This window comes from Salminus brasiliensis, chromosome 18, assembly GCF_030463535.1.
Source record: "Salminus brasiliensis chromosome 18, fSalBra1.hap2, whole genome shotgun sequence".
Taxonomy (NCBI): Eukaryota; Metazoa; Chordata; class Actinopteri; order Characiformes; family Bryconidae; genus Salminus; species Salminus brasiliensis.
In genome coordinates, this window is record NC_132895.1 from 32,864,143 (window position 1) to 32,883,747 (window position 19,605).

Genomic DNA, 19,605 nt, shown 5'->3' on the forward strand with positions numbered 1-19,605 from the left:
TAGAGAGAGAGAGAGAGAGTAAAGAGAGAGAGAGAGAGAGAGAGACAGAGAGAGAGAGTAAAGAGAGAGAGAGAGAGAGAGAGAGTAAAAAGAGAGAGAGAGACAGAGAGAGAGAGGAAAGAGAGAGAGAGAGAGAGAGAGAGAGAGTAAAGAGAGAGAGAGAGAGAGAGAGAGAGAGTAAAGAGAGAGAGAGAGGAGAGAGAGAGAGATAGAGAGTAAAGAGAGAGAGAGAGAGAGTAAAGAGAGAGAGAGATAGAGAGTAAAGAGAGAGAGAGAGAGTAAAGAGAGAGAGAGAGAGTAAAGAGAGAGAGAGAGAAAAGAGAGAGAGAGAGAGAGAGAGAGAGAGAGAGAGAGAGAGAGTAAAGAGAGAGAGAGAGAGTAAAGAGAGAGAGATAGAGAGTAAAGAGAGAGAGAGAGAAAGAGAGAGAGAGAGAGTAGAGAGAGAGAGAGAGAGACAGAGAGAGAGAGAGAGTAAAGAGATAGAGAGAGAGAGAGTAAAAGGAAGAGAGGAAGAGAGAGAGAGAGAGAGAGAGAGAGAGAGAGAGTAAAAGGAAGAGAGAGAGAGAGAGAGAGAGAGTAAATGGAAGAGAGAGAGAGAGACAGAGAGAGTAAATGGAAGAGAGAGAGAGAGAGAGAGAGAGAGAGAGAGAGAGAGAGAGAGAGTAAAAGGAAGAGAGAGAGAGAGAGTAAATGGAAGAGAGAGAGGAAGAGAGAGAGAGAGTAAAAGGAAGAGAGAGAGGAAGAGAGAGAGAGAGAGAGAGAGAGAGAGAGAGAGAGAGTAAATGGAAGAGAGAGAGGAAGAGAGAGAGAGAGTAAAAGGAAGAGAGAGAGGAAGAGAGAGAGAGAGAGAGAGAGAGAGTAAAAGGAAGAGAGAGAGAGTAAATGGAAGAGAGAGATAGAGAGAGAGAGAGAGAGAGAGAGTAAAAGGAAGAGAGAGAGAGAGAGAGAGAGAGAGAGAGTAAATGGAAGAGAGAGAGAGTAAATGGAAGAGAGAGAGAGAGAGTAAAAGGAAGAGAGAGAGAGAGAGAGAGTAAATGGAAGAGAGAGAGAGAGACAGAGAGAGAGAGAGTAAATGGAAGAGAGAGAGAGTAAATGGAAGAGAGAGAGAGAGAGTAAAAGGAAGAGAGAGAGAGAGAGAGAGTAAATGGAAGAGAGAGAGAGAGACAGAGAGAGAGAGAGTAAATGGAAGAGAGAGAGAGAGACAGAGAGAGAGAGAGAGAGTAAAAGGAAGAGAGAGAGAGAGAGAGAGAGAGAGAGAGTAAAAGGAAGAGAGAGAGAGAGAGAGAGAGAGTAAATGGAAGAGAGAGAGAGAGAGTAAAAGGAAGAGAGAGAGAGAGAGAGAGAGTAAATGGAAGAGAGAGAGAGAGACAGAGAGAGAGAGTAAAAGGAAGAGAGAGAGAGAGAGTAAATGGAAGAGAGAGAGAGTAAATGGAAGAGAGAGAGGAAGAGAGAGAGAGAGTAAAAGGAAGAGAGAGAGGAAGAGAGAGAGAGAGAGAGTAAAAGGAAGAGAGAGAGAGTAAATGGAAGAGAGAGAGGAAGAGAGAGAGAGAGTAAAAGGAAGAGAGAGAGAGAGAGAGAGAGTAAAAGGAAGAGAGAGAGAGAGTAAAAGGAAGAGAGAGAGGAAGAGAGAGAGAGAGAGTAAAAGGAAGAGAGAGAGAGAGTAAAAGGAAGAGAGAGAGAGAGAGAGAGAGAGTAAAAGGAAGAGAGAGAGAGAGTAAATGGAAGAGAGAGAGGAAGAGAGAGAGAGAGTAAAAGGAAGAGAGAGAGGAAGAGAGAGAGAGAGAGAGAGAGAGAGTAAAAGGAAGAGAGAGAGAGAGTAAAAGGAAGAGAGAGAGAGAGAGAGAGAGTAAAAGGAAGAGAGAGAGAGAGAGTAAAAGGAAGAGAGAGAGAGAGAGAGAGAGAGAGAGAGAGAGTAAAAGGAAGAGAGAGAGAGAGTAAAAGGAAGAGAGAGAGAGAGAGAGTAAAAGGAAGAGAGAGAGAGAGAGTAAAAGGAAGAGAGAGAGAGAGAGAGAGAGAGTAAAAGGAAGAGAGAGAGAGAGTAAAAGGAAGAGAGAGAGAGAGAGAGAGTAAAAGGAAGAGAGAGAGAGAGAGTAAAAGGAAGAGAGAGAGAGAGAGAGAGAGAGAGAGTAAATGGAAGAGAGAGAGAGAGACAGAGAGAGAGAGAGTAAAAGGAAGAGAGAGAGAGAGAGTAAATGGAAGAGAGAGAGGAAGAGAGAGAGAGAGTAAAAGGAAGAGAGAGAGGAAGAGAGAGAGAGAGAGAGAGAGAGAGAGAGAGAGAGAGAGTAAAAGGAAGAGAGAGAGAGTAAATGGAAGAGAGAGAGAGAGAGTAAAAGGAAGAGAGAGAGAGAGAGAGAGAGAGTAAATGGAAGAGAGAGAGAGTAAATGGAAGAGAGAGAGAGAGTAAAAGGAAGAGAGAGAGAGAGAGAGTAAATGGAAGAGAGAGAGAGAGACAGAGAGAGAGAGAGTAAAAGGAAGAGAGAGAGAGAGAGTAAATGGAAGAGAGAGAGAGAGAGAGTAAATGGAAGAGAGAGAGGAAGAGAGAGAGAGAGTAAAAGGAAGAGAGAGAGGAAGAGAGAGAGAGAGTAAATGGAAGAGAGAGAGAGAGAGAGTAAAAGGAAGAGAGAGAGAGTAAAAGGAAGAGAGAGAGAGAGTAAAAGGAAGAGAGAGAGAGTAAATGGAAGAGAGAGAGGAAGAGAGAGAGAGAGTAAAAGGAAGAGAGAGAGAGAGAGAGAGAGAGAGAGAGAGAGAGAGAGTAAAAGGAAGAGAGAGAGGAAGAGAGAGAGAGAGTAAAAGGAAGAGAGAGAGGAAGAGAGAGAGAGAGTAAAAGGAAGAGAGAGAGGAAGAGAGAGAGAGAGAGTAAAAGGAAGAGAGAGAGAGAGAGTAAATGGAAGAGAGAGAGAGTAAAAGGAAGAGAGAGAGGAAGAGAGAGAGAGAGAGAGAGAGAGATAGAGTAAAGAGAGAGAGAGAGAGAGAGGAGAGATAGAGAGTAAAGACAGTAGAGAGAGAGAGAGAGAGTAAAAGGAAGAGAGAGAGGAAGAGAGAGAGAGAGAGAGAGAGAGAGATAGAGTAAAGAGAGAGAGAGAGAGAGAGGAGAGATAGAGAGTAAAGACAGTAGAGAGAGAGAGAGAGAGTAAAAGGAAGAGAGAGAGAGAGAAAATGAGAGAGAGAGGGAGAGAGAGAGAAAGGACTTTTAGAGACAGATAGCACTTTAAGGGAGACCTGGCCCAAAAACAACCCCCCTGCCTCGTTGCTGGGGGGCTTTACACCCCTCTATAGCCCACGCCTGGCATGAGGCAGCATGGAGCCAGCAGAGTCATCAGTATTGATCTGCTCCAGGGGGTCCTATTCTAATGGCAGTTCTCCTTCTCTACAGGGTGTGTGGCATTCGCCTTTTCAGCGACGGGGGCACCTTAAAGCAGCAGGATGCATTCGTTAGACGGGGTGTCCACAAACTTTTGGCGCGGTGAGGGTTCCAGCCACCGAAACGGAGCTTAATGCGTCGAGAGAAACCGTCCAAAACGGTTAAATCCCCAGGGAACCTAAATCCCCGTATTCTTCCTAATGAGGTTAATCTTGCTCCTGAGAGCAAACAGTGCACATGCACAAAGTGCAGAGCTGTGCAAAAGTATTCACTCCCCCTTCGAAGTCACCCGATTTTGGGCTGTGTCCTAATTTGCAGAGGTGTCCGGTCTCCACGTTCACACAGATGAGAGACAACGCCCTAACGAAGACGCACCCGCTTTCATTAGAAGGGGTGTCCACAAACATCTGGACACATTGGCATGTGGTTTATTCTCCCCAAAAATCATCTGACCTTCTCTGAAGGCCTGGGAGACATAGAGGGTCTACGGAAGAAGAGCACCGGGGCTCACATGGGTGGAGTGTGGGCGGGGTGGGACACTAGGCCCCGTATGCAGGGTACACAACCCAGATGGGGCCCATGGTTGACCCCTCCTGGTGGGCATCCACATACCCATGGGCTATAGGGCCTGCAAGCTGGGCAACCGATGTTCTACACGGGTGAAGACACCAGGCTTAGTTCTTGGCAGCGCTGAAGAAGCCAAATCAGCCCGACGGCTCGCTCCCCGGGCTTTTTTCCTTTTGAGGGAGCCAAATATAGGGCCTTCCGTCCTGCAGTGCTTACTCCAAACACGGCAGCCCATTCTTCTCGAAAAACGCTCTGGTTCTCCACCAGAAACGGACCGAAATGTTTATAACAGCTTTCCGAGAAGGACTCAAGCTGCTCAGAAGACGAAAGGCAGCCTGACCCGTCCCTGACAGGCCCTGGTCAGTCGCCCGGGCTCCCCGAGGTCGCATCTACAGCAGCTTTAGGAGCTTTCGAGGCACTTCTGAGACCTAAACGAAGACCTGCATTAGTACGATGAGTACGTTACTTTAAGAAGCACACTGTGTGTCCAAATGTTTGTGGACACCCCAACTGACGGATGCATTCAGCGTTAGTTTGAGCCCGTTACTCCAATGAAAGCAGGTGGAACGCTTATTAATACCATTGAAACACTGGATGAACAGGTGTCCCAATACTTTTGTCCTTTTCTTTAGGTTTGGAACCAATACCATCGCCGGGTCATCGGGGTCACAGGCACTGTTTAGTCTATGTTTTTTTTCCCCCTGGTTCCCGACTGTTCCCATAATATCCCGAATGTAGGTTGTGGAGCGTTCCACCTTCTACCTGGAACCCTGCGGTGCTGAGGTGTGCTATATAAACAACACAGCTGGAGGACAGTGCGTGCCAACGTGTTTACGCCTGCATTCTGGGAGCCTACCGCAATGTTTTGGGTGTGACATGTCCATGTAAACTCCAGCTACTGTTGAACCCGCCACTGGCCACTGGCCGGCGGCGACGGCAGGACAAAGGTCTGGACCTGACGGAGCTGAGCAGGAGATACTTATTTGGGCTGTAGTCCATCATAAAGTCACGACCATCGCCTCTCTGGTAGCTGGTAAACAGATGCTTTTATGGGCGTGTTTGATACCTAAGGATGCATCAATCCACTCATAGCATCGCTAACAGCACCCCCTATTGGGGATTTTGCTGTACTGTGCCTTCAGCTACTTTCGGTTGGCTGACACAGATGTGCAAATGCACACACAGCCTGTCTCCAGTCCCTGTAGAGAAGAAGTACTGCCAATAGAATAGGACACTGATGAGCCTGTTGGCACCATGCTGCCTAATGCCAGGTGTGGACTATAGAGGGGGTGTAAAGCCCCCCAGCACTGAGCTGTTGCTGGCTGGAACTATGGTGGTGGCGCTCCATCCAATCAGCAGCTGTATGTACCAATATGGGTCGAGCGGTTGACAGCAGACACTACAGCTTAAGGGTCAATTTTGACTTTCCCTAAACATAAACACTCCTTAGGGTAGGAAAACTGGTGACGGACGACCCACCAAACCTTACAGCCTTTCCATTCCTCGGGCTGGTTCATGCAGTTTTGTTGGATTTCGATTGACAAAAGTATGTGGACACCCTTCCATATACAGCTGTTTACTACTTCAACTGGCACAGAGCGTCACACAGCGCTCGTCCAGTCCCAGGGAGTCGGAAAACAAAATCCGGCGGATTTTTTATCTTTTTAATTCCTGGACTGGAACTGTCCATGTTTACTTATGACCATGATCGATCATAGAGCCCAGATTCAGCTGGTCAGCGATGGGTGAGGTCAGGTGATCACTGACTTGTTTTAACATTAAAATATTTTTTTATTTATTTAATAATTTGTGCCCCTTTTTAATGTTATTATTTTTTCGACCATCAAAACACCACATTTCTCAATTTCTTTAAATTAAAATATTGATTTATTATTTTATATAAAATATTTATTAAAAAAACACAAACACACACATATACACACACACACACACAAATCTCATAACAAGTAATACTTGGGGCTCATAGAGTGCTCAGGAACTCTTTCACCTGCAGAAAATAAAAAAAAAACAACAAAATAAAGAGGTGAACTTTATTCATGACACGCTGAGAGAGAGAGAGAGAGAGAGAGAGAGAGAGAGAGAGAGAGAGAGAGGCAGAATTAATGTGTAAGCAGGTGAAAGTGTGTGTGTGTGTGTGTGTGTGTGATGGCTAAATAGCTCCTCTGTTTTGCCCTTATCAGTAATCAGTTACATTCAGCTCAGCCTCATTAGAAACTGTGTGCAACACACACACAGATACACACACACACACACACAGATACACACACACACACACACACAGATACACACACACACACTTTCAATCTGCTCGAGCTTTTTATTTATCCATGAAAGAGGAGACAAATGGAGAGAAAGACAGAGAGAGGCAGAGCATGTGCGTGTGAGAGAGAGCATGAGAGAGAAACAAAGAGAGAGCGAGAGAAACAGAGAGAGAGAGGGCGAGAGAGAGAGAGAGAGAGAGAGAGAGGCAGAGCATGTGCGTGTGAGAGAGAGCATGAGAGAGAAACAGAGAGAGAGGGCGAGAGAGAGAGAGGTCGAGAGAGAGAGAGAGAGAGAGAGAGAGGCAGAGCATGTGCGTGTGAGAGAGAGCATGAGAGAGAAACAGAGAGAGAGGTCGAGAGAGAGAGAGAGTGTATTACCTTTTCGATCATGTCGGCACATTTGATGCGATCTCCTCTGAAGTCATCGTTAACGTCCAGAGTGAGAATGGGGACTTCCCTCAGATAATCAAACTCCATGCTGCACGCGCGCACACACACACACACACACACACACACACACACACACACACACACTTAATACACTTAATACAGGACCTATTAGGGTTCCACTATTGGGTTCGAATCCCGAGCCATGCCGCTTTGCCATCAGCAGCCGGAGTCTGAGTGAGCACCATGTTTTATTAAAATGACAAATAATGAAATAAATAATAACACTCTAATAAACGCTGATTTAGACAGCCAATCAGGAGTCTAGATTTTGGGGGAGGCATGCCTACTGGCTCAGATTTCTGCAGCAGCCAGCATTCCTGTTTGTAATGTGTGTGTGTGTGTGTGTGTATGTGTGTGTGTGTGTGTGTACCTCATGGTTCTGTGCTGCAGCCAGCACTCGTGTTTGTAGTGGAGTTTCTCCAGATACTCCAGAGGAATCCCCTGCTCCTCCTCCCTGCCTCTGACACGCAGCCGCTCCATACATCTCTGACGTCACACACACACACAAACACACACACACACACACACACACACACACACACACACACACACACACAGTCATTCATGTATCCCACATCTCAGGACTTTATTTAACCATGTGGAAACATAGTGAGTTAGGAGGGCTCAGGGAGCAGAGGGGGACATATTTGGAGTTAGGGACCTTCTGAAAATTACCAAGAGAACACGTGTTGCTATTATTATTATCATCATCATCATCATCATCATCATCACCCTCACTATCTCTGTAAGCTCTGTAATCTGTAGTCTACAACGTGTCCAGATGCAATATGATAGAAGCAGAACTAATAGTTGCACATTTCTTTATCTGCTCGTTTTGAGACGCTCCCTAGCCATGAAGGGTGTTATAAACGCTACTCTTCTGTAAAAGTAGTGGTCGTACTGTACCACCATATTTCCTTTGACCACAAGCGTGTAATTAATCTAGTGATGAAGACTGGAACTGCCAACATTACACACACACACACACACACAGAGTTAACTGTCACAGGGACCTGGGAAGGGGGCAGGGGTGTATGCCTCTCCCGGTGCACATGCTAACCCCCTCGGAGTTAGAGACCATCTAAAAATGACCACATGAAAACCCAATTTGGCCAGTTACCCGATCCCTGCTCATGTGAACTCCCCCTAGCAGTGCTCCAACACTAGGAAGCCTGCTGGATATATATATTTTTTACATTCTTATGGTAATTTTGAGACGCTCTCTGGCCCTGAAACTTATCTTGGTCAAATAAAGGAACGTAATAAATGGTAACCGCCACCCCCCATGCAGATACAGACTATACTGTATCTGTGTGTGTGTGTGTGTGTGTGTACCTCTGGTGCTGCCCGCAGGTAGATGATGCCATTCAGTTCGATGTGCCTGCCGAACTGCTTATGCAGCCAGCTGTGCCAGTCCTGGTAAATAGCCCACTCGGTCTCATTCACACACTCACTCTCGTACAGATTTGCAGCGAAGATGTACCTGCAGTGTAGGAAACGACAGGGTGTTACTCTCTCTCACACACACACACACACACACACACACACACACACACACACACACACACACACACACACACTCAGACACTAGAGATCAGGGAAGTGAGAACACCAGTGAGAACTCAAGAGCACCTCAGCTTCCGGTCCTAAGCCTGCTTCTATCAGAGATGAGCCCACCCCCCCCCCCCCCCCCCACACACACACACCTGTCGCTGTAGACGGACCGCTCGAAGAACTGCACGGGGTTCTCGGCCTGGCTCAGCTTGCCTCTGGCGGAGTTGATCTGAGCGCGCACTCGGCTCATACAGGCGTAGCTCTGAAAGGTGTACGCCCAGCGCTCCGGCTTCTCGTACATCATCTGCAGCACGTTCCCCCCGCTCTTCTGCGAGGTGGTCAGCTCCTGATGAACGCAAACACAGGTTCAGCCTCGGGAAAAAGCCGGGCTGTGAGTCGGCCAGAGCGTGCCGATACGACAGGAGACAGTCTAACAGACACAAATAACAGCACCCTCTTGTGGAGGATTACTGTAAGTACTACTGTAAGGCATGAAAGGGGGTCCTGGAGACCTTTTCTGTGTTGTGTTCTACAAGATCTACAAGACTCCCTGCCCCCAAAAGTACATACACATACACACTTTCAGTAGCAACTGTACTGTCTACATCCCATGGGGGTGTGTGTGTGTGTGTGTGGGGGGTGTTATTGCCACAGCTGCTTGATAGCCATCCGTTACAGAGACGGTAATTAAACCACAACACTGAAAAATATTAACATCTGCGACCCCAAACAGGTTGTGGCTACAACGGAATAAACGTGGGTGGAAAATAGAGCAATATGATAGGATTGTTAGTCTGATACACAATTAACACTGATCTGTCACTAATTATGTATTTTATGTGTGATTACATGTATTGCGACTTATTATTTTTAACATATCGCCCAGCTCTAGTGGTTACTAACTGAATGTATTGTATTATAGTTATATTATATATAATTTATAGTACATTTTAGATATTTTAAATGTCAATTATATATATATATATAATTAAAATATAAAAATCATCTCTCTCACTATATAAATAGACATATAACCTATAAAACATATATATAAATATAAGCATATAAATGCTTAGGGACCTTATTTCTTACCTCAAAGTCGCTGTGCTGGGTTTGTACATTGCACCACCTGGCGATGGGCTCCGGTACTACCTCCCACTCTTTGTCATGCTCCTCCAGAGCTCGGACAAAGGTGGATTTTCCCGCCGCTGAGGAAACACACAAACACACAAACACACAAACAACAACAACAGTCAACAACAACCATAGAAATGCAGTAAGGGGAAGTCCACCAAAAGCGGCGATGTTTAAAAACGAAAAATAGGCGCAGATATACGGAGCCCTTACTTACTCACATCAATCAACGCCCTGATGTTCACCCATTTTTAGAGAGACAGAGAAAACGTTATTCGACAGGGTTCTGGCTTTTCCATTTTTTAACTAATACTTTTTTTAATAATGTATAGAAAACGTCTGAAATGTGAGGTAGCAGTCTAAATGCGCATATACTGGACATTTTGCTGAATTGTACTATTGCTTATTAAAATATACATAAATATATATACACTTGGCCTGGGATGTCGATATATAAATATATTTATAATAATAATAATTATTATTATTAAAAAAAGCCCTCTCTGCTGCTCACTTTTTAGACGGTCCCTTACCGACTAGCGCGCCGGTGAGGACGGCAGTACAGCCAGCCAGTGTTTAGTTGCTGTGTATATAGCTTTATATATATATATCTAGATATTTTTTTTTGCATGTTTATCGCATAATAAACGATCATAAAATTATATTTACAGGGAGTGTGAACTTACACAGCTGACAGCACTAAAAAAATCCAACGTTACTTCCGTCCGTCCTCCGTTACGGCATAAAGCGAGCAGATTCCGCTGTGCTATCATTTAACCACTACAGAGTTTATTTTATTAATCAATAATACGCTGAAAATAATCGATTTAAATAAAAAATAATAAATAATAAAATAATAACACGTATGCTCCTACGTAACGTAACTAACGCTCGCTTTCTAACAGGAATGAGATTCTTAAAAAGTCCGTAAAACAGTTCTGGAATAGGCGTAAGCCAAAACGGAGGGAAACGCAGCTATGAAATATTAGGGCGGTAACGTAAGCTCTCGTTTCTGACAGGACACTAATCCAGCAGCTGCTGCTCATTTCCTGACACTCATACCCGAAAAAAACGCACTTTTTTTTAAACAAAAAGCCGAAATTCAGTCTAAAATCAGCGCAATATTAAAGTTATGCCGGTAGCAAGCTAACGCTATCTGCGTACAGTGGTATTCACGTTTCCGTAGCCGGACCGCTCTTCCTTCGGGCGGGTTGGCGGAGTGTCCGTACTCACCGATGTTCCCCTCGATGGAGATGCGCTTAATCCTCTTCTCCATGCTGTCGTTCAGCGGACTGGGACAGGCTCTTTTCGGGGTCTGGAACATGCTGAGGCGGTGAGGCGGTCCCCGGAGCAGCGCGGAGCTCGGTCAGCCAGCTACTGTACACACTGTACCAAGCCCCGTTCAGTTTTGGCGCACTGCGCCGGGGGCGGGGCCTTAAACAAACTCAGCCAATCAACGAAGCGGGCCGCTCGGACGGCGGCTGTTCATTGGCCTGGCGGTACTGGCTGACGGGAGGACTGCACGCGCCGATAAGAGGAACCTTACTGCAGACATTAACGCGATGATAGTTATAATAACTAATCGCAGATTATGTATGAATATGTCTAATGCTCGCATTATTACTTGTAAGTACACCGATATACTTCATGGACAAAAGTATTGGGACGCCTGCTCGTTCATTGTTTGGGTTTCGTTATGTTCGCGATTGCTAATACATACAAACAGAGGTCCATTTCTGCACATTTTAATGCACTACTTCTGTTTATTTACTAAATATAAACATTAAGTGAGTAAAGTTTCAGAAACAGATTTTAAATCGCTAATAAAAGCTGACAAAAGCTGAAATACGCGGTTTTCGGCTTGTTGTGGCTACTGCGCCTGCGCAGAACTCCACTTCAGTTAGAGGGGCGGGGGTTCCTCCACTCGGGGCGTAACCAGCAAGTTGATTGGCTGTTTAGGTCAAAAGGCGGGACTACATAGCTCAGCCTCTCAAATAAATACATAAATAAATAAATAAATAAATAAATAAATAAAAATAAAATATTTTATAGTAAAAAATAAATATAATTGATAGATTATTTTTATTTTTTATTTATTATTTTATTATTTATATTTATATAGAGCGAGCAAGAGCATATATTGCCTTGGCTGCAATAAAGAAACCACAGCCTGTGTTTTACTTGCTAATATACAGCATTTATTACTGTAAAACAATCATCAGTACATTTCAGTTTTCTGTAAAATGCTCATTCCAGCTGCCGCAGCTGTACATCCTCTTCAGATCTGCTCAAAAACAAAACTGCCCTAAATATTATATATTTTACAATCCAGGGAAAATATAATCTATCTGTCTGTCTCAGTGGTAAACATTTCTATTCGTATAAATATTTAAAAGTCTCCAATAATATTTAACAGTTGGCACGCTTGCTGTAATTCATTTCTCTGGGAAAAACCAAGCCAAAACTAAGACCTACTAGAGTTAAATCATTAAAAAACAAAAATGAATAAACCGGGTTAAACAAAGCAAAGGAGTAAGGATCGTGCCTCGATTCCAGAACATATACAAACCCAGAGAGGTCAGAACAGGTGAAACGATAAAAACCAGGACAGGGAGAAAGTTAGAAAGAGAGAGAGAGAGAGAGATTGAGATACACAAACACACCTATCTATCATTCATGTCCTCCTAAAATCACCACCAGTTCTACAAACCTAACTACAGAGGGGCTGATTTAGCCTTTATTCCATCAGCAGCAAACAGGCTGGTCACTGGTTAAAACCAGTCCTCCGTGGACGTTAAAAAGGTTTCTATGGGTACTATTTTGCTGCACAACACCCTGCACGTATACTAACTGTTAGCTGCGAAAGTGACGCATCAATAAGCTTTACTTCTACTGATTCATCAAATTTAGATACTTCTTGGTCTTCCCACAACATCCAGCGCATCCCTCAAATGCAGAAATTTTCTGCTCGCGTTGGGTGGATCATTACGGGTAGCCAGAACTTACAGGAAACCGCTCCGACCAGCAGCAGTGGTATTTAGTCTGAGTTAACGATGTACGCCATACCGACACTCATACGCCACCAGTTTGGGTTCGCTATGAAAAATATGTCCCTCTCAGAACCTTTGGTCCCGTTTAATTATGCAATTAGGCCGTCTTCTCCAACTACTGACCGCATCACTGAAACTGCCCCTGGCTTCCTGAGTTAGTTTGCTAGCGTGCTTGGTCTCAAGATCTCTGTGTATTAATGTAAACGGTGGAGTACAACGAGTTGCTCTTACTACCAAAAGTGAAGGTCTGTGCTTGCTAATAAACATCTCCCCGGACTGAAAACGAGTCCCCTTGCCTGTTTAAGATGGTAGTAACTTCAGGCTCCTGCAGATGGCGCTGCACGAGGACGATGAGGCGGTAAATACCTGCGTGGGGGCGTACGAGTCACGGGACTCAGACTTTGAGAATAGTACAGTGCAGTGAGGGTCTGCAGGCGCTTCCATACACCTGCACCCAATCAATCATTCTCAGACAGCACCATCTACAGGACCCTGAAGTTCCTACCACCTTAAACAGGTTCATAATCGTCTGAGGAGCTTATACTATTTCTAGATAAAAATTCTATTAATCACAATTGATTATTTTTCCAGATTTCAGTTTGCCATTCTCTAAATGGAGAGCAACCACCTAAAGGCTCTAACGGAAAGCAAGGGAGTAAATTATAGACCATTAATAACGACTAGTGTTAAGAGCGTTAAGAATTGCATAGGAAAATAGACTTTCTATATTTCTCAGTATGGCATCCTTCTGCTGTCAGCTTTACCTGCACTGATTACCCAGACCCCCCCCCCTCTAAGGAAAGAGACGTAGGGCATATTCAGTGGACCAACACACACATACACACTCACACACTGTGCAGCCTCACCACAAGCTGGTGGGCATGCTGTAGTAACAATGAGCAGCCACAAGGTGGCGATCCCCCCGAACTGCCACACATACCTAAAGGAAATGTCTAAAGCACTAAGGAACACAGGGAAACAAAAAAACGCTGCAGTCTGGCATCGAGTGCCCTCCGGACGGCCCCTGGTTTAAAAAGGACAAAATAACGGAAACGCCATAGTTTAGAGTAGTGAGGAACTATGTGGCTAATTTGCACAGCTAGTTAGCTCCCTTTTTAGACATTAGCACTGTGCTAACGTGTTTCTTGTTGGCAGGTGTAGCGTTCCCTTCTGCCCTACTAACATTAGCCTAGCAGGTGCGCTAGAGTACAAATCAGGGAAGGGCGTCTGTACAAAGCGTAGGAGAGAGGGAAAGAAAGAGGCTGAGAGAGTAGAGAGAGAGAGAGAGAGAGAGAGAGAGCTTGACGACGAGCAGTAACATGGCAGACGGGTCACTCCTCCTCCTCCTCCTCCTCCTCCTTGTCTCCCTCCGTCTATCTGTCCTTCGTTGTCAGTTTCTCAATGAGCTCCTGAAGGGGTGCAAGCTCCTTCCGATCGATCAGGTTAAACTCCTGGAGAGAGAGAAGAGCAGACACCGCCTAAACACAGCAGTCAGCCACGCTAGGCCATCTGCATCCACGTTGGCTTCACATATGGAAGCCCAGTACCTGTTACGATGTTACCTGTACGAAGAAGATGAAGTGTTTGAAGGAGGTGTTGAGGTGGGCCTCCTCCTGCAGCTGCATGACCGAGTCGAAGTGCTGGTGGTAAATGTGAGCGTAGACCCTGAACAGGCGCTTCAGGATGGTCTTGGCCACAGACATGAAGTTCTTGGGGAAAGGGACACCTGGAGAACGAGAGCGAGAGAGATAGACGAGAGTCGGGCTTCATCAGGACGCGCTCAGCCCGCAGTGTCATTTGTGTAATGCAGCTCTCTGTGTGATCAGTACCTCAAACGGCCACAGCCCAAATCGTCAGATAGCTTAACATCCAATAATCTGCCTTAATCCCCTGATGTTAAGGGGTTTGCTGGGAGAATAATAAATAATCAAATAAAATCACCTATTTTGGAAGGGAAGAGGGTCTCGTCGTCCAGCTGGTCCTGTACCCAGGTCATCAGATAGTCTATATACTTGGGAGCGGAGCATTTGATGGGCTTTTTGATGTTGGTCCCGTCCGCCCAGTGATATTCATATCTGTTAGGGGAGACAGGTCTGTTACAATTGAGATACACTACATGTCCAAATATTTGTGGACACCCCTTCAAACGAAGGCATTCAGCTACTTCAGGTCGCCGACAACCACAGATAAACGTGAGCCTGACGCTCTCCAGCCAGGGCTTTTGGGATGAGTTGGGGAGTTGAGGATGATGCTCCGCCAACATCCCGACCTCACTAACGCTCCTGTCGCCGAATGCAATCAACCCCCCACAGCAATGAAGTAGAAAGCCTTCTGCTCTGGACAGTACAGGCAGTTACTCCAACGAAACAATGAGCAGAATGAGCAGGTGTCCCAAAACTTTTGTCCATATAGTGAATATGTTATAACAAAGTGGCAAGCAAAAGTTTGGGCACCCCAGTCACGTTCATTTCAACATTTTTAAAGCAGCACCGCCCGAGAACGGGTATTTATTGCTCCCACCGGGCTCCCCCTGCAGTCGGGAGGCGGAATTCCCACTTTGAGCCACCCCTGAAGAAGGACATGCTGTACACGTGCATTTCTGGACAAGCTGAGAGATGCAGAAGCAGCATCTGAAGGTAGAGAAGTAAGTGGACTGAGCTCCAGAGTGTTAACAGCACCCCCTTGTGGAGAAGCTACAACCTCGTGCCAGATTTATGAGGTGTTCTAAAAATACTGGGGAGGCAAAGCATTGGCTTAACGGTACCGGGAACTGGAGCTGGGACTCGCCGTAGCACTGTTAGCGCTGGGCTTTATATATCGGACCCAGCATCAAAACATTTAACAATACACACACACACACACACACACACACACACACACACACACACACACACACACAAAGACATGCTTACTTGGGTCCCGCCGACATCACTGGACAGCTGTCCTCGGAGCAGAAGTCTGTGACGGTCCCGTACAGCATGTTGATCTGATTGAAGAAGTCCACCGCTGCAGAACACAGGAAGTCACGCGTTCACTCTATTGCAACATTTACTTTTAATGACAATCACAGCAGGCTCTAGAGTCCTCTACCAGGCAGGGGCACATGAAATGCTACATGTAAAATATTACTCTAGGCCCGGCTGGCAACCCAGCCCAACCCAGCAGGGGGCGCTAACCCCCGTCCCTTTGAATATGCATCAGTGGCTACCCTTAACTAGCATGCAGAGCATGTCTCCAGTCTACTGTGGTTAAGCAAGACCACACAGACAGAGTGAGTGAGTGAGTGTGTGTGAATAGGTCTGTGCCACTGGAGTGGAGATCAGGACAAAGGAGCCTACTTAAGATTCAGAAGGAGCTCCAGAGACTCCTGGAAGTCACACAGCTCAGCGCCAAGAACTAAAGCATGCTGGGACTTCAGAGCAATCAGATCCCACTCATGGATCCTATAGATCATATATACAGTCGGCTGGTCAGCTCCTCCCCCAATGACTGTATAGATCATATATACAGTCGGCAGGTCAGCTCCTCCCCCAATGACTGTATAGATCATTTATACAGTCAGTGATTCAGCTCCTCCCCCAATGACTGTATAGATCATATATACAGTCGGCAGGTCAGCTCCTCCCCCAATGACTGTATAGATCATTTATACGGTCAGTGATTCAGCTCCTCCCCCAATGGCTGTATAGATCATATATACAGTCAGCAGGTCAGCTCCTCCCCCAATGACTGTATAGATCATTTATACAGTCAGTGATTCAGCTCCTCCCCCAATGACTGTATAGATCATATATACAGTCGGCAGGTCAGCTCCTCCCCCAATGGCTGTATAGATCATATATACAGTCAGTGATTCAGCTCCTCCCCCAATGACTGTATAGATCATATATACAGTCAGTGATTCAGCTCCTCCCCCAATGACTGTATAGATCATATATACAGTCAGTGATTCAGCTCCTCCCCCAACGACTGTATAGATCATATATACAGTCGGCAGGTCAGCTCCTCCCCCAACGACTGTATAGATCATTTATACAGTCGGCAGGTCAGCTCCTCCCCCAATGACTGTATAGATCATATATACAGTCGGCAGGTCAGCTCCTCCCCCAACGACTGTATAGATCATATATACAGTCGGCAGGTCAGCTCCTCCCCCAACGACTGTATAGATCATATATACAGTCGGCAGGTCAGCTCCTCCCCCAACGACTGTATAGATCATTTATACAGTCGGCAGGTCAGCTCCTCCCCCAACGACTGTATAGATCATTTATACAGTCAGCAGGTCAGCTCCTCCCCCAATGGCTGTATAGATCATATATACAGTACAGCCGGTCAGCAGATCCCTCAGTCATACGGACAGTCTCACAGCTTCCCGCTGCCTGTGCTGTTAGCATGTGTGCTGGGGGACGTTCTTACTGTTGACGGCCACCCATTCGTTGAGGTCCTCTCCGTCCGGCAGCATCACGGCCATCCGCAGGTTCCCGCTGCCCAGCGTGGCCTCGGCGTGCTTCAGCAGCTCATACTGGTGAGAACCTTCGGGGATGTTCTTCTTCGGCTTGAACGTCTTAGACGAGCGATTTCCACTGACATGGACAGAGAGACAGGGAGTCACTGTGTGGGAAATTCTCTCACCTCAACTTTTAAGACTGATGCATGCAAATTAGCCCTGTTCTGATTGGCTGTCCTGCATTGTGCCTCCCTGAAACACTCTTTATAACTTCAGCATGAATGGGCGGGGCTAGCCTGCTCAATGATGCCCAGGCCGAGCTAGCGCAACACTAGACTTCCATGTTCAGTCACGTAAAAAAAAGTATTTGGACACCCCATGAGAAACCGCTGTCCTCATGTCATGAGCTTCGGTGTGACCCGTCCCTACTGACTGCAGGACAGTCCTCGTCTCATGACCCGAGACGCCGTCTTCAGCGCGCAGTCACGAGTTACTGACATCCTACTCTGCTTCCTCACCCACACTTCCTCTCCGAGGCCGGGCGAAAACATAAGCCGAATGACATCACATCCTCGTGACTGTGTTTGTGACGTCACAAAAACCCAAACCCAATCGGCCTGCAGCAGCTTAGCTCCGCCCACAAGCAAAAAGTCTCGTTCCCTTAACTACTATTTACCTACCTCCACTCATAACACCTGCAGCAGGTTAGCCCCGCCCACTCCCACTGAAGCGATACGGGCTTAAATAAGCCAACAAGAACACAGCTCATTTACATACATCAGCCTTAAAGGCACATAGTATTTACATACATCCGCATATTCAACATATAGCCGTTTAGCCACGCCCACTGAAGTAATAAGGGCTGTTTAGGCCGGACTGCTTTTGATATGAACCAACCAGAACACAGCTCATTTACATACATCAGCCTTAAAGGCACAGTCCCAAATAACAGGCTGGCGAAGAGCCGGCTAGCTAACCGCAAGTGCATAAGCGGACCGTTAGGGAGAAGTGAACCACTTGAGCCCTTCAATGAAGTGTCCGACTTAAGCTGCCTAGATAAGCCTCCAAAAAGAGCCGAAAAGGCTCCATTTAGGGCTCGAAGGAGAGTCAGCAGGGGTGTGCTAGATAGTCTACACGCTTCTAATGCTGGATGAAACCCACAGAGGGTATATAACACACTGGGGGTATATAACACACAGAGGGTATATAACACACTGAGGGTATAAAACACACTGAGGGTATATAACACACTGAGGGTATATAAAACACTGAGGGTATATATAACACACTGAGGGTATATAAAACACACTGAGGGTATATAAAACACACTGAGGGTATATAAAACACTGAGGGTATATAACACACTGAGGGTATAAAACACACTGAGGGTATATAACACACTGAGGGTATATAAAACACTGAGGGTATATAACACACAGAGGGTATATAAAACACAGAGGGTATATAACACACAGAGGGTATATAACACACAGAGGGTATATAACACACAGAGGGTATATAACACACAGAGGGTATATAAAACACTGAGGGTATATAACACTGAGGGTATATAACACTGAGGGTATATAAAACACTGAGGGTATATAAAACACACTGAGGGTATATAAAACAGAGGGTATATAACACACTGAGAGTATATAAAACACTGAGGGTATATAAAACACTGAGGGTATAAAAGGTAAATGCGACGCTCAGCTCGGGGAGCTAGTGAGGCTAGCCAGCAGCAGGGCTAGGGCTTTGCTAGGGCTTTGCTAGGGCTTTGCTAGGGCTAACCGCTGCCCTCAGTACAGAGACTACAGCTAGCTGGCTGGCTAACATGGCAGGCGAGGCTAAAAGCTGCTCAGACTCACAATAAGAAGCTCATCCTCTCTGCTCAGGGTTCTGCAGGCAGGGAGACCTCAGCCAGCTCCCAGCTCAGCTCAGCTCAGCTGCTGCTTTAGGGGGGTTATGGCAGGCTGGGCTGGAGCTCCGCAACTCCGTAGATCTACAAGCCATCTGCCGAGGCGGGGCTGTGTCCGGTCGTTTTCATTAGGCCCTCGTCCACTTCCCCTTCCTTAGGCTCGAGTGGGATCATGTGCCCTTGGTAAGACCTCAAGAGGTCAAGCTGGCCCCTGGATGAGGGGTCACTGATTAACAAGTGTGCTTGCGTACGGCTCCTACCTGCCTCCACTCCAGTTAACCAGTATGAGCGCTGGAGTGCTAATTCGAGGGTTCACTGTCGTCCTCCACTAGATAGGGAGCTAGGGCGCGGCTTCGAGCACACCCGCTGCCTTGTGCGCCTACGGAAATGACAGGCCTGTGCGTCTCTGTGGTGCGTTCGGGGGGTGCGCATCTGCACAGATTTGCGCAGTTCCGCAAATCCGATCTTCACGCTGGAGTGGAAAATGTTATTGGTAGCAATTTAGCAGGTGGAAAAATAACAAACTAGACGTTATAAGTCGTTATGACGCTTTAGGGTAACATGGGATGTCACAAATACATGTAAACAATTATTAATAAATACTGGTGTATTATATCAGGTGGTTTATAGGCTTGTTTCTTGTGTTCCTGGCATGGGCAGGACACACATTTGACCTGGGTATCCCAAAAATAATGTTATCACTTTTTATGATAGAATAAGGACGTTTTAATGAACGTGAGCCCTTTCTGGCGTGGTAAGTAAACGTCATTAGAAAAAAAAAAAACCTTGGTATTTTTGAGATATTGCATCAAAATGTCGAGATTTTAAATAAAACA

At 46.0% G+C, this 19,605-nt stretch overlaps 2 protein-coding genes across 2 annotated transcripts; both read right to left on the reverse strand.

The window, feature by feature from the left end:
- Positions 1–5,792: 5,792 nt before the first annotated feature.
- On the reverse strand, positions 5,793–10,682 carry dck (deoxycytidine kinase). The gene is made up of 7 exons (XM_072662031.1): positions 10,582–10,682; positions 9,307–9,422; positions 8,367–8,560; positions 7,996–8,143; positions 7,031–7,146; positions 6,589–6,688; positions 5,793–5,936 (listed from the first exon to the last, which is right to left on the reverse strand). The coding sequence occupies exons 1-7, from the start codon at positions 10,670–10,672 to the stop codon at positions 5,910–5,912; spliced, it is 792 nt and encodes a 263-aa protein (XP_072518132.1). The 5' UTR covers positions 10,673–10,682; the 3' UTR covers positions 5,793–5,909.
- An 841-nt stretch (positions 10,683–11,523) lies between these two features.
- On the reverse strand, positions 11,524–18,936 carry mob1bb (MOB kinase activator 1Bb). The gene is made up of 6 exons (XM_072662094.1): positions 18,720–18,936; positions 16,818–16,984; positions 15,311–15,404; positions 14,340–14,473; positions 13,961–14,124; positions 11,524–13,849 (listed from the first exon to the last, which is right to left on the reverse strand). The coding sequence occupies exons 1-6, from the start codon at positions 18,731–18,733 to the stop codon at positions 13,772–13,774; spliced, it is 651 nt and encodes a 216-aa protein (XP_072518195.1). The 5' UTR covers positions 18,734–18,936; the 3' UTR covers positions 11,524–13,771.
- Positions 18,937–19,605: the final 669 nt, after the last annotated feature.

What these genes read in the sequence shown, in the direction of transcription:
- dck (XM_072662031.1), bottom strand. Translation starts at nt 10,672, where the DNA reads ATGTTCCAGACCCCGAAAAGAGCCTGTCCCAGTCCGCTGAACGACAGC. An exon ending in CGGTCCGTCTACAGCGACAG is followed by an intron (nt 8,144 to 8,366) that starts GTGTGTGTGTGT and finishes CCTACACTGCAG; the next exon opens with GTACATCTTCGCTGCAAATC. An exon ending in ACCTGCGGGCAGCACCAGAG is followed by an intron (nt 7,147 to 7,995) that starts GTACACACACAC and finishes GTGTGACGTCAG; the next exon opens with AGATGTATGGAGCGGCTGCG.
- mob1bb (XM_072662094.1), bottom strand. An exon ending in CGAATGGGTGGCCGTCAACA is followed by an intron (nt 15,405 to 16,817) that starts GTAAGAACGTCC and finishes TGTGTTCTGCAG; the next exon opens with CGGTGGACTTCTTCAATCAG. An exon ending in GTGATGTCGGCGGGACCCAA is followed by an intron (nt 14,474 to 15,310) that starts GTAAGCATGTCT and finishes CTCCCCTAACAG; the next exon opens with ATATGAATATCACTGGGCGG.